This window comes from Lepidochelys olivacea (assembly GCF_965140295.1).
Source record: "Lepidochelys olivacea isolate rLepOli2 genome assembly, chromosome: 4".
Taxonomy (NCBI): domain Eukaryota; kingdom Metazoa; phylum Chordata; order Testudines; family Cheloniidae; genus Lepidochelys; species Lepidochelys olivacea.
Genome location: NC_140414.1, coordinates 19,407,887 through 19,423,405, shown reverse-complemented (window position 1 = coordinate 19,423,405; position 15,519 = coordinate 19,407,887). Strand labels below are relative to the sequence as shown.

Here is a 15,519-nt window from a genome sequence, read left to right as displayed (position 1 = left end):
GCAGAAGTTGCTCTTCTGTCTCTTCTTCTGTATACCAAGATATCTAGACAGCATTTCCAGCTAGATGTTATATGGCGCTTTCTTATGCTATTGCTGTTGGGTTCCTGCTGAGCTCCACCTTTAGCACAGGTTTAAAAATAGGCTTGAGTTAACCATGAGGGAGTTTCTGTTCTCCAACTGCTATTTGTTTCGGTCAGCTGTTCGATAATCCAAAGATAGGTTTAAAGAAAAAAACCCGAAAGCAGCAGAAAGCAGAATATGCAAAGGAGGCTGATTCTGGCCAGTTCTGCCTATGCAGGAGGGTTTAATTAAAAAAAAAAATAAAAAATCAAAGGTCAACATCCATGAATATTTTAGAACTATGTAGTCTGCAAGGGCAAAATTAGGTGCTGATTTACATCCTGGGTGATCCTGCTGAGTTCAGTCGGCAGCACCCCTGGAAATCAGGCCACTTATTTTTAGAAGCCGAAAGATGGATTTAGGACACTAACTTTAGGCACCCTAGCAAATTACGTTCTTGAGAGCCTAATCTTGACTGTGCATATACCCCCTACCCTCCTCCCCTGCACACTCAGATTGGACCCTTATTTTGAGATTAGACTGCTTCAGCTGCATGCCAGGCACTTTACTTTTTATGTATTTACTGGTATCCAAACAGCTTTGCTTCTGAAGCGAGGCATGTGATTATTGGAGATTCTCAGCTTTAATTTTTTTTTAAATTAAAGTTTCCAGCCTTCAGGATTGCAGCAAAAATCTTTAAAATGTGAGCCCTAAAGGATCATGAAGCAAAAAGGCAAAGAAAATGAACCCAAACTTTATTGATTTATTTTTTAAAAAAACCCTCAAGATTTTGGAAGCCTGACTCACGATTTTTGAGTTCCTGGGATTCGCAGCATTGCAGTGTGGACCATATAGCGCCTGATCTTGCTCCCACTAAAGTTAGAGTGTGAAATCCAGGCCCCTGCCCATTGACCCATCCTGATCATGGAAGTCAATAAGAGTTTTGCCATTGACGTCACTGGAGCCAGACTTCACCCCCTGGTTTGCCTCTGACTTCAGTGACAGAAGGCTCACGCTCTCAGCTTTTTTTGATTGAAAGCCTATAGGGCCTTGGTTCTCTGCAGGCTGTAAGAGGAAGTCCCCAGGTCCATGCACAGCCGCACGGGACCCACACTGATCGTGGCACTGGCATGGGCATGGTGAAAGCAGGGGCTGAGCAGGGGCTGTCCCTCCACCCCACCCTGTGTGTAAGTGGGCAGGAGGGGGTGGGTTGGAGAGAGGTCAGAGCCATGGCTCCATGCCCCTCGATGTGCCAGCCAGTGAGCTGGCCTGGCGCAAGAGAGGAAATAAGCAGTACCTCAGTTCATGGTGCTCTCACCTCCTCCTCACTCCAAGCAAAAGGACTCCATTGCAACTGCATCCCTGGGACGCTTGCCAGCCCTTGCTCGGGAAGGTGAGCATGTGCAAAAAGGACGACAACAGAAACTGTTTTGCAACCTTAACTACTAGCATCCACTATCGTTATTAGATGTAAGATGATGATGGGAACATTTAGCTTGTGGTAAAGTGGGGTGTAAACCTACCCCACTTTAGCCTGCCACGCATTAACTGTCTGTGTGGACCCCGCTGCCACGCACTGCAGCTCCTTAGTGCACGTTGATCTACCTCACTTTGAAGCAGGGCTACATCAAAACCCACTCAGGAAGTGTTCGTGCATGTCAGCCAGGTCCACACAGACAGACAGTCAGTGGCAGCTAGCGTGGGTTAGATTTACACCCCTGTTTACAGTCCATTAAATGTGTGTGTAGACAAGTGCTGAGTGAAGGCTGGAGTGTCAACCTGAATTTTCAGCCTTAAATCTTTATTACTGAATCTTCTTGCCATCTAAGTCAACTTTAATGTTAGTTTGACAGGTCTCCTGTTTTTCCCCCCTGTGGTTAGATATTTATATTAATAAGAAAAGCTGCACCTGTTGCGTGGTTTGGTTTTTAAACAAACTAGCACCTGGACTTGTTTCACATAGAACTGTTGCTGGGTTTGGTATATGTCAGCTTCACTTACCAGATTAGTGTTTCTGAGGGCATCAGAAATAATTTACTATGACTCATTCTGCCATGCCTCTCTGCATTTGTCAATGACAGAATTACTTCAGGTTTCAGAGTAGCAGCCGTGTTACTCTGTATTCGCAAAAGGAAAAGGAGGACTTGTGGCTAAGGTGCCACGAGTACTCCTTTTCTTTTTGAGAATTACTTCAGTCAATCTGTGTTTGATTTTCTCCACCTCCCCCTTTAAAAGGGTGGGAGACTAGATTAGGTGCCTCTCCTGACTGAGAGTGGAAACTGTAAAAGGAAACATTCATGTAGACAAGAAGGCAAATAAAGATGGCTTAAAAATTGCACAAGCGAAGGGCCACATCCTTCATTGGTGTTAATCAGCATAGCTGCATAGACTTCAATGGAGCTATGCCAGTTTATACCCACTAAAGATCTGGCCCTGAATAGCCAGTCCCAAAACAGAATTTGTTCAAACAATATAGCTAAAGTACCTACTGAAGGAGTGTGGGCACTACCCCTGGAACGCCACTTTAGGCCCATTGCATTACCCAGTTACGCCAGATTTTAGACACTGTTGTATCTTGTAAATTACATAATACAAACAATGGGCCTAATCTGGCATAATTGCTGAAGTTAATTATTCTACGTATTACTCTTAGCATATGCGCAATGTACTTCAGATGGCTCGTGACCAGGATTCATCATCACTGAATTTGGTCCACTGGTTGGTTCATTAGCTTTCCCGGCATCGGCTGGGTACTGAGAGGGAGTGCGACATGAACGTTGATCCGTGCTCCTCATTCTAGGTATTGTTCCAGTACCCCTGTAGGCATCCCCTGGCAGGCTATGATCTCACCGGCTCTCATAAGCTGAGCACTGCTGGGTCTGGACAGCACTAGGATGAGACCTCCAGCACCAGAGAGGAAATATCAGCATTGCAGAGGTACAGTACCAGGTGCTGGCAGAACTTGGCCCTTCATAGGGATGGGGTGCTCTCCTGATGGAGGTGCTTTCTTTCAGATGAGAGGTAAAATGGGGATTCTGATCTCTCATGATAATAAAGGTCCCCTGGCACGTTCACAAAAGTAGAGATTTTTTTGGCCAAAGTCCAGCCCACAGTTGCTCATAGGCATCCTCCTCACCAATCTCTGCCATCTCAACTGGACGCAGTGTGCTTCTCCAGTTCCTGTCCTACACTGCTGTGTAACATTGCTGTGCTGCTCCTCCAAAGCATTTTCGTAGGGCATGGAGGGTTAAATTCACCACTGTGCACAGGTAGCACAAGGCCTATGCACCACTTACATCTCCCTTAGGTCCCCAGAATAAGGAGGCTTCTTGAAACAGTCACTAATGAAAGTTGTCAGTCAGTGAAGGTGCTGTAAAAAAGAAGTGAGAGAGCTACAGAGGGATTCCCTTCAGGACACTGCTTCCTGACCTGCACTCGGCCCCTGTCTCCCTACATCAGCTACTCGTAGGATCCTCTCTGCACCTCCTTTCATGCAGCTTCCTCCCTCCCCCAGCTCATCTACAAGGACCCTACCTTCCTACCTTTATGGCTCTATGCTGCTTGCAGTGGACTTGAATATACATTCTCTCTTTGTTATTCCCCTTCCCCAGCCTCTGTCTCCTTATCTCTGTCCCCTTTTAGATTGTGAGCACCTTGGTGAAGGACTGCCCCTTCATGAATGTTTGGAAACCACTTAGCATGTAGTGGATGCTACCATAAAAATAAAAGCTTTATATGACTTGTATATATATATATATATATTGTATTCTTGTGCAGTGCTGCAGGAAATCCAACATGCAAGATACTTCTCTCGCACAAGTTTTACCATGTCACTCCATTGACTTCCATGGAGGTACTCCTGACTTACATCCATGTGCAGTGAGATGCAAAGCAGGCCCATAATGCATTAAGTCACCTTTGACAATGGCCAGTCCTAACTTCTCCATAGTTTACAGCATTTAGCAAAGAAAAGCAACAAAATGTTAGGTGAGTTACAATTTGAGAAAATAAAAATTCCTAAGAGGTCATCTTTATGTAATAGTTGCTTCTTGTTTTCCAGTAGTACCTACAGCATGCTAGGTACTGTACAAATATAAATGAAGGCACAATCCCTGCCTCCAAAGAACAAAACCTACTACCCAAGAGAGAGATCTAAGAAGGTGTGTATATATACAGAAAAAAACTTAAGAAGGAAAACTTGAATTGCAGGGAGCATTCATCAGGTCTATTTTAAGAGGCATTTACATGTAAATGGGGGGTCTTTGTAAAGGGCAAGAGGTCAGGACGGTTCTTGTTTTGTCCCTCATATTTGTCCAGATAATTTTTCAAGTATTGTCTTGTCCTTCCTCTGTGGTCTTCTAGAGTGTGAGACACTTTGGCAGTCTGGTTACAGGGAATTTGTTAGCGAGCAGTTTCAGTTAACACGCAGTCAGATGCCAGGTGCACTTCAGATCTTCCTCTTTCTGTTAGGCTAAATCCCAGGGAGGTATTGCAATGGTTGTTACCAAAAGGCGTCTAAAAAATGAGCATGTACTTTTAACACCAACAGGGTGGGGAGCTCATTTCCTCTTGAAAAATCTCCCTCCACCTGGCAGCATTCATTACGGATCCCTGCAAGGTCTGAGAAATGCTAGCCTAATAACAGCACAGAGCTGCCAGCTCTAACCACAACTGAGCCTTTTTAGATCAGTCGTTCTGATTTAAAAGGATTCCTTTTATAATAATGGTGTCATTTACACTCCAGAGCAAGCTGATAATGATTCTGTACCTGATCTACTTACTACTCATCCAGCAGAGCTGAAGTTTAATTTCAAGACATTATAAAACCTTATCTGGAGAATCAGCATTTCACAATGCTGTCTTAGAGTTTGTGTCACTGATTCCGCCCTAAGGAAATGCAGCTTATTGTTTGTATTGTGGTAATGCTTGGGAGCCCCAGTCAGGACCCAGGACCCTGTTGAGCGAGGTGCTGTACAAACAAAGAAGAAAAAGAATGCCCCTGCCCAAAGAGTTTACTATCTACGGAACCTTCTTTAATATGCAACTATAGGGCCATATGTTTAAAATATGGTCTTGAATATTGTGTGTGTAACTTATGGACACATATATGTAGCTGCAGTTACTACACTTGCATTCAATTACTTGATACATGAATGCAAAACTTGCACACTCAGTCAAATTTTAAAGCTGGGCTGAAGCCATCTGAAAATTTGACCCCTTACCCCCTTGTCTGCCAAATGGAGAACATATATAATAGAAAGGATTAACCAGTTAGTAAAGTCCCTGCATGGTGTCTAGTCTTACTGAGGGCCAAATCCTGCTTGTATTACTTAAACACAAAGCATCCTATTAACATCCCTGGATCTACTCATTTGAGTAAGGTGAGCAGGATTTAGCCCTGACTGGGCAACATGCACATTGTCACAGGCAAGACTCAAACCAGGACCTTCATAGCATGAAAACATCTTTTATCACATGCCCTTGGGCCAAACTGGACCATTCCTCTGGCCAAGTCAGGAGGTAAATCATGCAAAGTCCTGCTTTCCTTATCTTACAGCAGTATCTGATTTTTAAATGAGCTGTCATCTTCTAACCAATTTTCCACCTGTATTAACTGAGCTGCAAGGTCAATGGGTGGTCCATAGCTGACTGAGGGGAATGGGAAACTCAGCTCAGATTAGAACTCTGAATTCACCATTTACAACTAGGGAGGACAAACCCAGAGAACTCTGACTTCTGTCTTTAACTTTCATTGAAGCCAAACACTAATCAAAATCTTTCCCCTGTGCTCTAAAGATTGGGTTCTAGACCACAGGCCTTTTCTGAATGTGCAGCATGACACAACGATGTTGTATTGCAGTATCACAGTGCTAAGTGAGCTGAACCCAAACTTGTCCTCCTGTATGATCGATGGAATGATAACTGCAGCCAATTCATTTTCTCACCCATAAGGTTCATCTAGTGATATTTCCCTCTGTAATTAATGCATACTAGTACTTTTCAGAAGAAAGGAGGGTAAGATAGTGGCAAAAAAAAACAACTATCCAACCATAATGAATAGCTTCATGCAGCTACAAATTGAACTTATATTAGATGTGGCTGACTGCTGTGTATCTGGAATACAGAAAGCATGTGAGCGGTGCTCTGCTGAGAGATTTGAATTTATTCCTTATTCACTTAAGCTGGCAAACACGAGCAGAAGTTACAATAATGTCTTAAATATCACATCTGGAAGTGGCTTGGTTTCACTAGCAAACCAGATGGTAGCTAACACTAAGTACACTCAATTGACTATCACTTGACATGTTGAAAGCATTTTGTGCTGCTATGATGGAGATGCCTGACAAAGCAGCTGCCAATTTCTTCTACGGTGTTCTGCAATGTCATATTGATTCTACATTTCATTGCTCTTTTTTTTTTTTTTTGGCACCTTCTGTTACAATTACGTCTCATTTTTTGCTTTTCCTTTGGATATTTTAGTCTTGAAGAGGTCTGAATTTACTCTCTCACATAATTTAATTACTCTCTCACATCCACGCACCTTATTGGAGTAGCACAGTGTTAAGAAGGATAGAAATCCCATCCCGGCCAAATTTATCCCCAGGGTAATCTCACTGAAGTCTGTGTTCTCTCCAGCTTTCCTCATTGATTGACCCACCCTGACCAAATCTGGTAATACACAAACTCTGTTTCTAGCATGAGATCTTTGTTATTAATTATACTTAGGACTCCTACTAGGTCTACAGATCTCAAAGCACTACACAAAGGTGTGCAAGTGTTGTGATTTTTATTTTACAGCTGTGGCTAGCTAAGACGTAGAGCGATGGAGTGATTTATCCGACATCCCACGTTGTGGCAGGACTGGGAGTAGAGACCAGGCCTCCTGGCTCCCCCTCCTGTACCCTATCCACTGAACCAGGCTGTCTCCTCTTCACCTGCATTTTGTTAGCAAGCTCTACACGGGCTGGGGAAGGTGACAAATCTTCCCCCATTCAAAAGGCTTGTCTTCACAGGCAACAAGGGTGCGTTTTCCCCCGGAGTCAGCACAGTCCCTTTGGCTTAACTCGATTGAAAACAGCCCATGACACACTTCCGTTTCAGCTGAGCTGGCTACAGCCTGGGCCAGGCTGAGGGCCTCCCGTGGGGGCCGTGAGCCCTTGGGCCGATGAGAACCCCACCGGCCAGGGCGGCTGGAGTCGCAGGAACCCCTGGGGCTTTGGGGAGGGGGGGGCCTGCCGGAGCCGCTCAGGGGCGCCGAGCGTCCGGCGTGTCCAGGCCCGTCTCCCAGGCGACGCTCTCCCGGGGCAATGGGGTCCACGCTGCCCGCGGCCCTCTGCCGCGGGGCCGCTGGGAACCTCTGGGAGGACGCGGGGCAGCCGGAAGTAGGGAAGGAGATCGCGGGGGCACAACACTTAGCGACCGGAAGAGAGGAAGGGCATCACTCGGCCCGCGCTGCGCTACCGGAAGTGGCCGGAAGAACGCGAGTGGTGACGACGGTAACCGCTTTGGCAGCCGGAAGTGGGGAGGGGAATGGCGGTCGCGCACGCTGCGCCGGAGCCGGAAGTGGGGAGGGGAACGGCGGTGGCACACGCTCTCCCGGTGCCGGAAGTGGGCCGGAGAAGCGCCCGGCCCGCGCGCACGCACACACTCGCCCGCTGCCCGCACCATGGGTAGGCCGCGCCGGGCCGCGCCGCGCCGGAGGCTGCCGAAGGCGGAGGAGGATGCCGGGGAGGAGCCCGCCGGGCCGGAGCCGGGCCCGCTGGCCTCGCAGAGCTTCACGGACGAGGTGGACGATTTCCACGAGGCGCGGTTCGAGGCGGTGATGGGGGCGCTGGGGAGCGAGGAGGAGGCGGAGGAGGAGAGCGAGGAGGAGGTGCTGGGGCTGGAGCTGCCGGAGGAGAGCGAGGAGGAGGAGGAAGAGGAGGAGGATGGGGAGGAAGATGAAGAGGATGGGGACCTGTCTATGCACAGTGACCTGGAGGAGCCAGTCAGCGGCTCCGGCCTCCCCCACGAGCTCTCCTGGGGGCAGCGCAAGCAGCTCTATTATGACACGGACTACGGGGCCGCGGCCCGCTCGAAGAGCAAGCGGAGCCGCGAGGAGGCCGAGGCCGAGGAGCTGGAGGAGGAGCAGGAGGCTCAGGCCATCCAGAAGCGTCTGGCGCAGGCCTTGGGCGAAGACGACTACGGGCTGGACCTGGTGCAGGCCTACGCGGATGAGCAGCACAGCACCCAGCGGCTGGAGACGGGGCCGAAGATTGCCAAGGAGTTGGAGACGCTTTCTAGAAAGGAGCAACTGAAGCTGCTGAAGCAAGAGTCACCTGAGCTGCTGCAGCTGATTCAGGACTTTGAAGCCAAGTTAACTGAGCTCAAGGATGAATTGGATCCACTCATGCACATGGTCAGGCATGGGATCATCCCGAAGGGAAAAGGTAGCCGTTACCTGCAGACCAAGTATCATCTCTATTTGAATTATTGCACCAATATCAGCTTCTACTTGGTTCTGAAATCAAAGAGGATTCCAGTTCAGGGCCACCCTGTTATTGAAAGACTGGTTGCTTACAGAAATTTAATCAATGACTTGGGGATTGTGGATGAAAAGTTATCATCAGAAGTCCAATGGCTCCTTAATGAGCTCCACAATAATGAAAGAAATGATGTAGGAGGAAAGAAGAAACCCACAATGCTTCTTCAGAGAACTGTTAATAAAAATAAACCAAAATCTGCTCCTAAGATTTCTAATGTTGAAGCTGCTGCTAAAGAACCAAGAGATGATTCAGACTTAGATGAAGAGGCTGCCTTGAAATTTTACAGGGAGATGGAGGAGAAGATGAAACTCAAGAGGAAGAGAAGAGAAGATCAGAATGCTATGGAAGAAGAACTGGTTCTCGAAGAAGATCCAAATAAAAAGAGAGGTATAACCTATCAGATTGCCAAGAATAAAGGCCTTACACCCAAAAGGAAGAAGATTGATCGTAACCCGAGAGTCAAGCATCGTGAAAAATTCAGGCGTGCTAAGATTCGTAGAAAGGGCCAAGTTCGTGAGGTTCGAAAAGAAGAACAAAGATATGGTGGTGAACTGTCTGGCATTCGTGCTGGAGTTAAGAAAAGCATAAAGCTTAAATGATTTCCTCTGCAATTTGTGGACCTGAAGATAGTGGATGTGAACACAATAAATCATTTCTAAATAGAACATTGTGGGTTTTGAAATACTTATTAATGTAGAAAGTATTCTGTTTTTTTGGGTTTTTTTAACAGACTGTTCAACCACCCCTTTAATTGTACACCTCTCTAAAAATAACTCTGAACACTCAGTCCTGTGTACAGGAGCTATTCCCTGTATCACTGTCTCTTACTGTAACTCCCTATACAGTGTTATTCACTGAGAAGCAGAAAGAGTTGTGAAGGAAGGGAGTGAAATACAGATGATGGGGTGGGAATCAGGTTGGGTAGAACTTTACAGAGGGTGCCAAAGGATTTGGCAATTGGGAATAGACTTGGCAGCATCTGCAAAAAGATTCTGTGTGGAGAGGGAGTTGGGGAATAAAACGTGTGTAGCTACCATTGCCATCTCCTTTACCTAGATTGTTGCCTGTTTCTCTGGTCCAGTAACTGTGATGAGCTTTAGAATTAGGTGCTTGCTATGGTAGTTCCTCTAATGGCTGCTATACTTTGCTCCCACCTTTCCTCTGGTTTTTTGGAAAATTGTAGATGAGATAAGAATTAGATAATCTAATTATTCAAAGGAATGAATCACTAAAAAGAAAAAATCTTAGGTCTAGTAAACAATAATTAGCAATTCAGTAGAAAGCTGCAACCTTCACAAGTTTATGTATTTTCTATACTCAGTGGGCCAATTTATTTTTAAAATTATTATTATTTAGTGGTTAAACAGTTTAACCCACTGTTACCTTATTTCTTTGGCCTGGTGTGTACTACCATTTTAGTATTTGGTTGTCAGCAATCTTTGTTATTTGCATTGGTGCTGAGCACAGTTGAGGTATAAGCAGAGACAAGGGCAAACTGACCAGCCCCAGTTCATTTAAAATCATTAACCTTTGCTATAACCCCTGCTCTGTTTTGTCCGTGTCTGTACTCACAGCTAAATCATGCTAAGTGCTGAGGCAGCAAAAACAATTAGGAAACAGTACTGTTTCTACAATGTAGATGCCTTTAATTTACAAAAAAAAAAGCCCCCTTTTTTTTAAACCTTACAACAACTTTCAAAGTCTCCTATTTTTTCCATGCATTCTAACGTAGTACTGTATTTCCTGTGTTTTAATCTCAGACTGAAAGTCCTGCTGGGAAGTATCAATAAAATGACAGTTTCATTTGAGAGACTGACGGTTCTGGTTATGCTGAAATAGTGACAGGTGTTTATAAACGTCTCTTGAAAATGTGACAGTGTAACTTGCACCACTGTGAGCCATATCCTGAGAGATGCTGAACATATACAAATCTAGTTTTGGGTGCTCATGACTCAGGATGGCAAGTCTGGCTTGATTTTTGTCATAGGTTAGCAGTGTATGAAAGTCATTATAATCTGTCCAGTGGTTTATGTGAAATGAGTGGATTAGTGGACATATGGCCACATTACAAAACCACTATTGTAATTAGTAGCCTTGTGACAATCTCCGTGGGGAATCCAAGATTTGAAAGTGTATCATAACTAAATCAGTATTCTGACTTTTAGGCTGTGACAGGTTAACAATAATCTAAATGTATGAGCATTCCATAAATGGTATATACAGCATCACTGAAATGTGTAGTTCCCTCTGGAATGTAAGAAGGCAACCAGCTGCTGTACAGCAGTGCTGCACAATGGTAACATGTCAGTGACGCAGTTCTGTTTTTCACACTTGGCATAGTCTTTGGTTATGTAATAATACTGCAGAGATGACACATTCTCTTTATATTAAATTTGTATGTTTGAGTTCAGCTCAGTCTAATTGCTTTTTCCTAGAGGAACAAGTTCAGAAGTTACGTGCCATCTACTTCTAGTGACCAGTCGTGTCCCCCCCCAGAGTAATGTACATAAACTTTTATGAAAGGAAAAAAAATGGGTGGGAAAACAAGCATAGCAGAAATATAGTCAAGACGGGAACATATGAAAGGAGATTAATTTCAGCTTGTGTACTAGTCATGTAAATTACTGCCGAAATTGGAGCTATGCAGCGTGATTCTAAAGACAGAATTTATCTCAATATGTGGATACACAGGGACAGATCCTCAGGGTAAATCCATGTAACTTCATTGACTTCAGTGGTGCTGCACCTGTTTGCACCTGCAAATGGTTTGGCTGATTAAATGCAGCACAGGAATACATGTTTACACCATACAAATACCATTCATACCACATAGCAGCATTCTGAATAGAGCCTGTAATTAATTTGACCTTGGTAACAAACTAGTATTTTTGTGTTTTAGTAGTGGGTGTGACAGAGAGAACTTGAGTTCGATCTGGCCACTGAGCAGTGGCACCTTAGAAGCGGGAGGTGAGCCAATGCAGACTACTCCAGAGGGCCAGGGAGCAACAGTGGCTGGCAGCTGTGGGCGCAATTTTCACATCTCCGGCTTCTCCGTGAGATTGGGGTCCATGCTGCAGCAACATCTCAGAGAAAGAGGGAGGACTGCAGGGAGGTGTAGGAATGAAGCAAGGGATCACTCAGGTCCTGGAATGATTATTTGTGAGCCTATGCATGTTTTCTGCCGGTACAATCCACACACAAACAATTTACCTAATTTCCATTGAAAAGAGTCTTGTGTAAAAATCCCAAATAGTAGTGGATTGGTGAGCCAACAGGTTTCTTCAACTCTGGTTTTTATTATGAAAGATGCATTTATTACACGTTTTATAGAATGGGTTTTTTGAAAAGTGCTCAGTGGTGGCCTAACTCTGCTGCAGTTGAAATCACAACATTTTACTGTTGGCCATTGACTTCAGTGGAAGAAGAAATGGGCCAAACAGCACTTCTGAAAATCTCACCCTTGAAGGTATTCTGGCTCTGAACTATGCCTTCTGTAATGTGGTTGTACGTTGTAAAACCTGTCTGCATATAAATGGCAAATGCTTGGGCTGTACACTCAGTCCTTGTAGCATCACTGCCAGTGGGATTGAATAAGAAAAGGGTTAGTGTCAACAGTAGCAATTTGAAGTCCTTTGCTCTTGTAGCAGACACAAAAATGTGTCTTCCTTATTTAGTGTTGCTCATCTTAAAAACAGGTGTAAATCAGGCTTGTGATGGGAACCCGGGTTTAGTCTTAAACATGGAGGGAGTGTAGTGCTCCTTAATAACTATTACCTTTATTTACTAAGTGTGCCGAGAGCATGATAAAGCCAAAAAATATCATTGTGCATTTCACAGCTGGTATTTTTTTCAATACATTAGCTGCACTCCTGGAAAGACCTCAGTTATAGGTGATTTTTTTTAAATAGGCCTATGTGCTTTTGGGGGGAAAGAGTGGGGGTGGGGGATGGGGAAGGGAATATTGAAACCTCAGCCCAACTGGGTGATTATACCAGTGTGTAAAAATTTTGAAAACACAAATTGATCTTATTACTCGGATGGCCACTAACTGAAATGCTCATTTCCTGTAAAGATGATTTTCATATTACCAGTCAGGGTGGATTTGATTTAAATCACTAGTCAGGAAGGTCAATTTAATCATGGTTTTCTACATAAACGTGCATTCTTGTTAGTTGTTATAACAATACATATCTTTCACAACTCAGTGATAGATGTAGGTTTCGTTTTTAGAAGGTACACACTATACATTTTTAAACAGTGATTTATTTTGAAAACTTTTCAGATTAGTTTTACAGCTATATCAGAAAATGAATGATTGTTTGGTTATTTCGTTTACCAAAGGTAATTGAAGCAGATATTTATGAAGTCAGTGGGAGGTGAACTATCTCCAATTCAACAGGTTAATCATTAATATTTGGAGGATTTTCTTGCCATGCTGTATTAGGAGGAGAACATCACCAGACAGACACTTAAATTGCTTTATTTAAGTAAAATAGCGTTAAGTATTCTGGATTTTTTTCTTCAACAGCAAACATATAATATTTTAACAAAACAAGCATATGTCTCTCACTTCTCACATTTATCTCCAGACTTCTCCTTGTCCAGATCTATTCCACCCCCAACAATCTTCTATTCATTGAACTTTTTTGAAACTTTGCACTTTTAGAGAGAGGTAAGGGATTGACTCTGCATACACAAATTTGCAGAGGGACAATAGAGTTGAGGTCTGTTATTTCTCACCTCTCTATATTATTTCTTTATTTTAAAACATTTTTGCTGTTAACAAGCATGTTACCTCTGGAGACACAAATCCACAGTTTGAGAACAAGCATCTCTGATGGTATCTTATAGACTGAGCACTGAGTCCCATTGGGTAGATAGAAAGATTAATCTAAATAATCTATACTGTACAGAAGCCTGTGGAACCCCATAAAATCCCTAATCCATGAACCATTGGAACTCATTTACAAAACTTTTCTTAAACATTACATGAATATATTGTCTCATACTATAGAATTAGAATTTATAATCCCTATTCCATGATGAGATATCTTTGAGCTATAATGTATCTTAATTAAAACTCTGTTTTGATAGGTTTTTTCCTCAAAAAAATCCGATTTAAATTAAAAAAATCATTGATTTTTATCCACCCTGATACCATTCACATCCTTAAAGGTGTAGAACATAAAGAGCTAGCAAATTAATATGCAAAACCATAGGGCAATCAAAGTATGCAGCATGCTTTGTGTTAATGTATAAAATTGATGGGCCTTTGACAACAAGAAGACTTATGGAAACTGAGGATGCATTTCTCCCTTTTTCAATATCAAAAATTTCCTTGCCTTGCCTCTAGAAATTGTAGACTTATAACTTAAGCCAACATTAATTTAGCATACTGACTTTAGCTTGTACCTTTAGTCTTTTAGGAAACATTATATCGCAGTCCAGACAGTAGATGGTGCACATAATCTTGTAGACTTGAAAGTAGTGCCAACCTGTTCAACCTGAAAATGAAATCTCTTGGGATCTTATTTACAGTTTGCTAATTCAGAGCCTAGATAGTCTTCATTTTTGAAAGATGAAATAATTTTTTAATAGGGGCTTTTAAATATATTGAATAAGGAAGGACTACTGAACACTACAAGGCCAGTAATGTAGTTTTGTCTCTAAGTGGAACTAAAAAACACTTCTAACAGGCTACTGATAATACTGATGGTAAATGATTTTAAAGACCTCATAAGAGAGGATGTGTGTGTGACGGATTCAGTCACGGGGACCCCTGTGGGATTGTCACTGGATGTGCTGAAATTACCTCTGAGCCAGGAGGGAAGCTTGGGAAGAAATTAGGGAAACGCTATACAGTGACAAAGAGAGGCAGAATGGGTTTATGGATAATGTTTTCCTTATTCTAACAAAGTTCCTTGTTCTCAGAAAAAAAATGACATCTAAATTACCATTGTTACATGACATTATAGCTCTGCCACAAAGAACCTCAGCTTAGTGATTGGCAGGATGCACTGCTTAGGAAGGAGTTGGAGAGGCAGAGAAAAGGTTGATCAAATGGCCATGCTAGAGCTATGAAACACAGCAGGGAACTTCTGTAAACTAACAGCAAATTTTGCAAAGCCCTTGCCTTACTGTCTACTCCCTTCCTGTTCAGCAAACAATATTTTTGATTATGAGGTTCCGGGGGGGGGGGGGCTTTAATATGTCTTCCCATTCAGCTATAATTTCTATGAGTAAGCTGGACCAGACCATTTGCAGGTTCTATTCCTCCTTTATGTTCAGGAGTTACACACTTGAAGCTGCATGACTCACCAGAATTTTTTCTTTTTAACCTTTTTACAAAAATATGTATATGAAAAACACTAAGAAGACCTGTAGATACCATCTTCTAGCAAGAGGGACAGGACACCAAAGATTCTGGTAACTTCAGACACAAAAGAGACCAGCACCTATTGTGGTTGGCTTTATTTTTGTATATGTGACCTTGGCTCCTGAGCATACATTCCCCATTGCTGAGACAGAGCGAGCAAGAGAAATATACAGACCGGTCTACCTAGATAGAATTAAATCTCCTTGTAAACATCCACACCCATCACTCATAACATCCAGTCTATTTGCCTGGTAAGTCATTCTGTAGTCATCCAGACAGCATCAACATTTGGATGTGTGAACAAACAATAAAATGGAGGGTAGAAACCCAACAGACCATTCTAAATCAAAAGTGTAGGGCAGTAAAAGTAAACCTGCAGGTACCTAAAACCATACAAGTGCATTGCATCTTCTCTCCTTTCTATGGAACTTCTAATAGAAACAAAATATCAGTTACACTGCTTTACTCTTCCTGTCACTGACAAAACCCATTGAAAACTCTACCATACTGGGGTAGCAAATAATTAGTGGCAGCACTAGAAAAAAATTAGTCTCCAGG

General features: G+C 43.3%; 1 protein-coding gene across 1 annotated transcript; it reads left to right on the top strand.

Annotated features, from left to right (window-relative positions):
* Window positions 1-6,837: 6,837 nt before the first annotated feature.
* On the top strand, window positions 6,838-10,995 carry UTP3 (UTP3 small subunit processome component). The gene has a single exon (XM_084626625.1). It carries the CDS (start codon window positions 7,226-7,228, stop codon window positions 9,182-9,184), a length of 1,959 nt encoding a protein of 652 aa, XP_084482751.1. The 5' UTR covers window positions 6,838-7,225; the 3' UTR covers window positions 9,185-10,995.
* The last annotated feature ends 4,524 nt before the right edge of the window (window positions 10,996-15,519 follow it).

What these genes read in the sequence shown, in the direction of transcription:
- UTP3 (XM_084626625.1), top strand. Translation starts at nt 7,226, where the DNA reads ATGAGAACCCCACCGGCCAGGGCGGCTGGAGTCGCAGGAACCCCTGGG.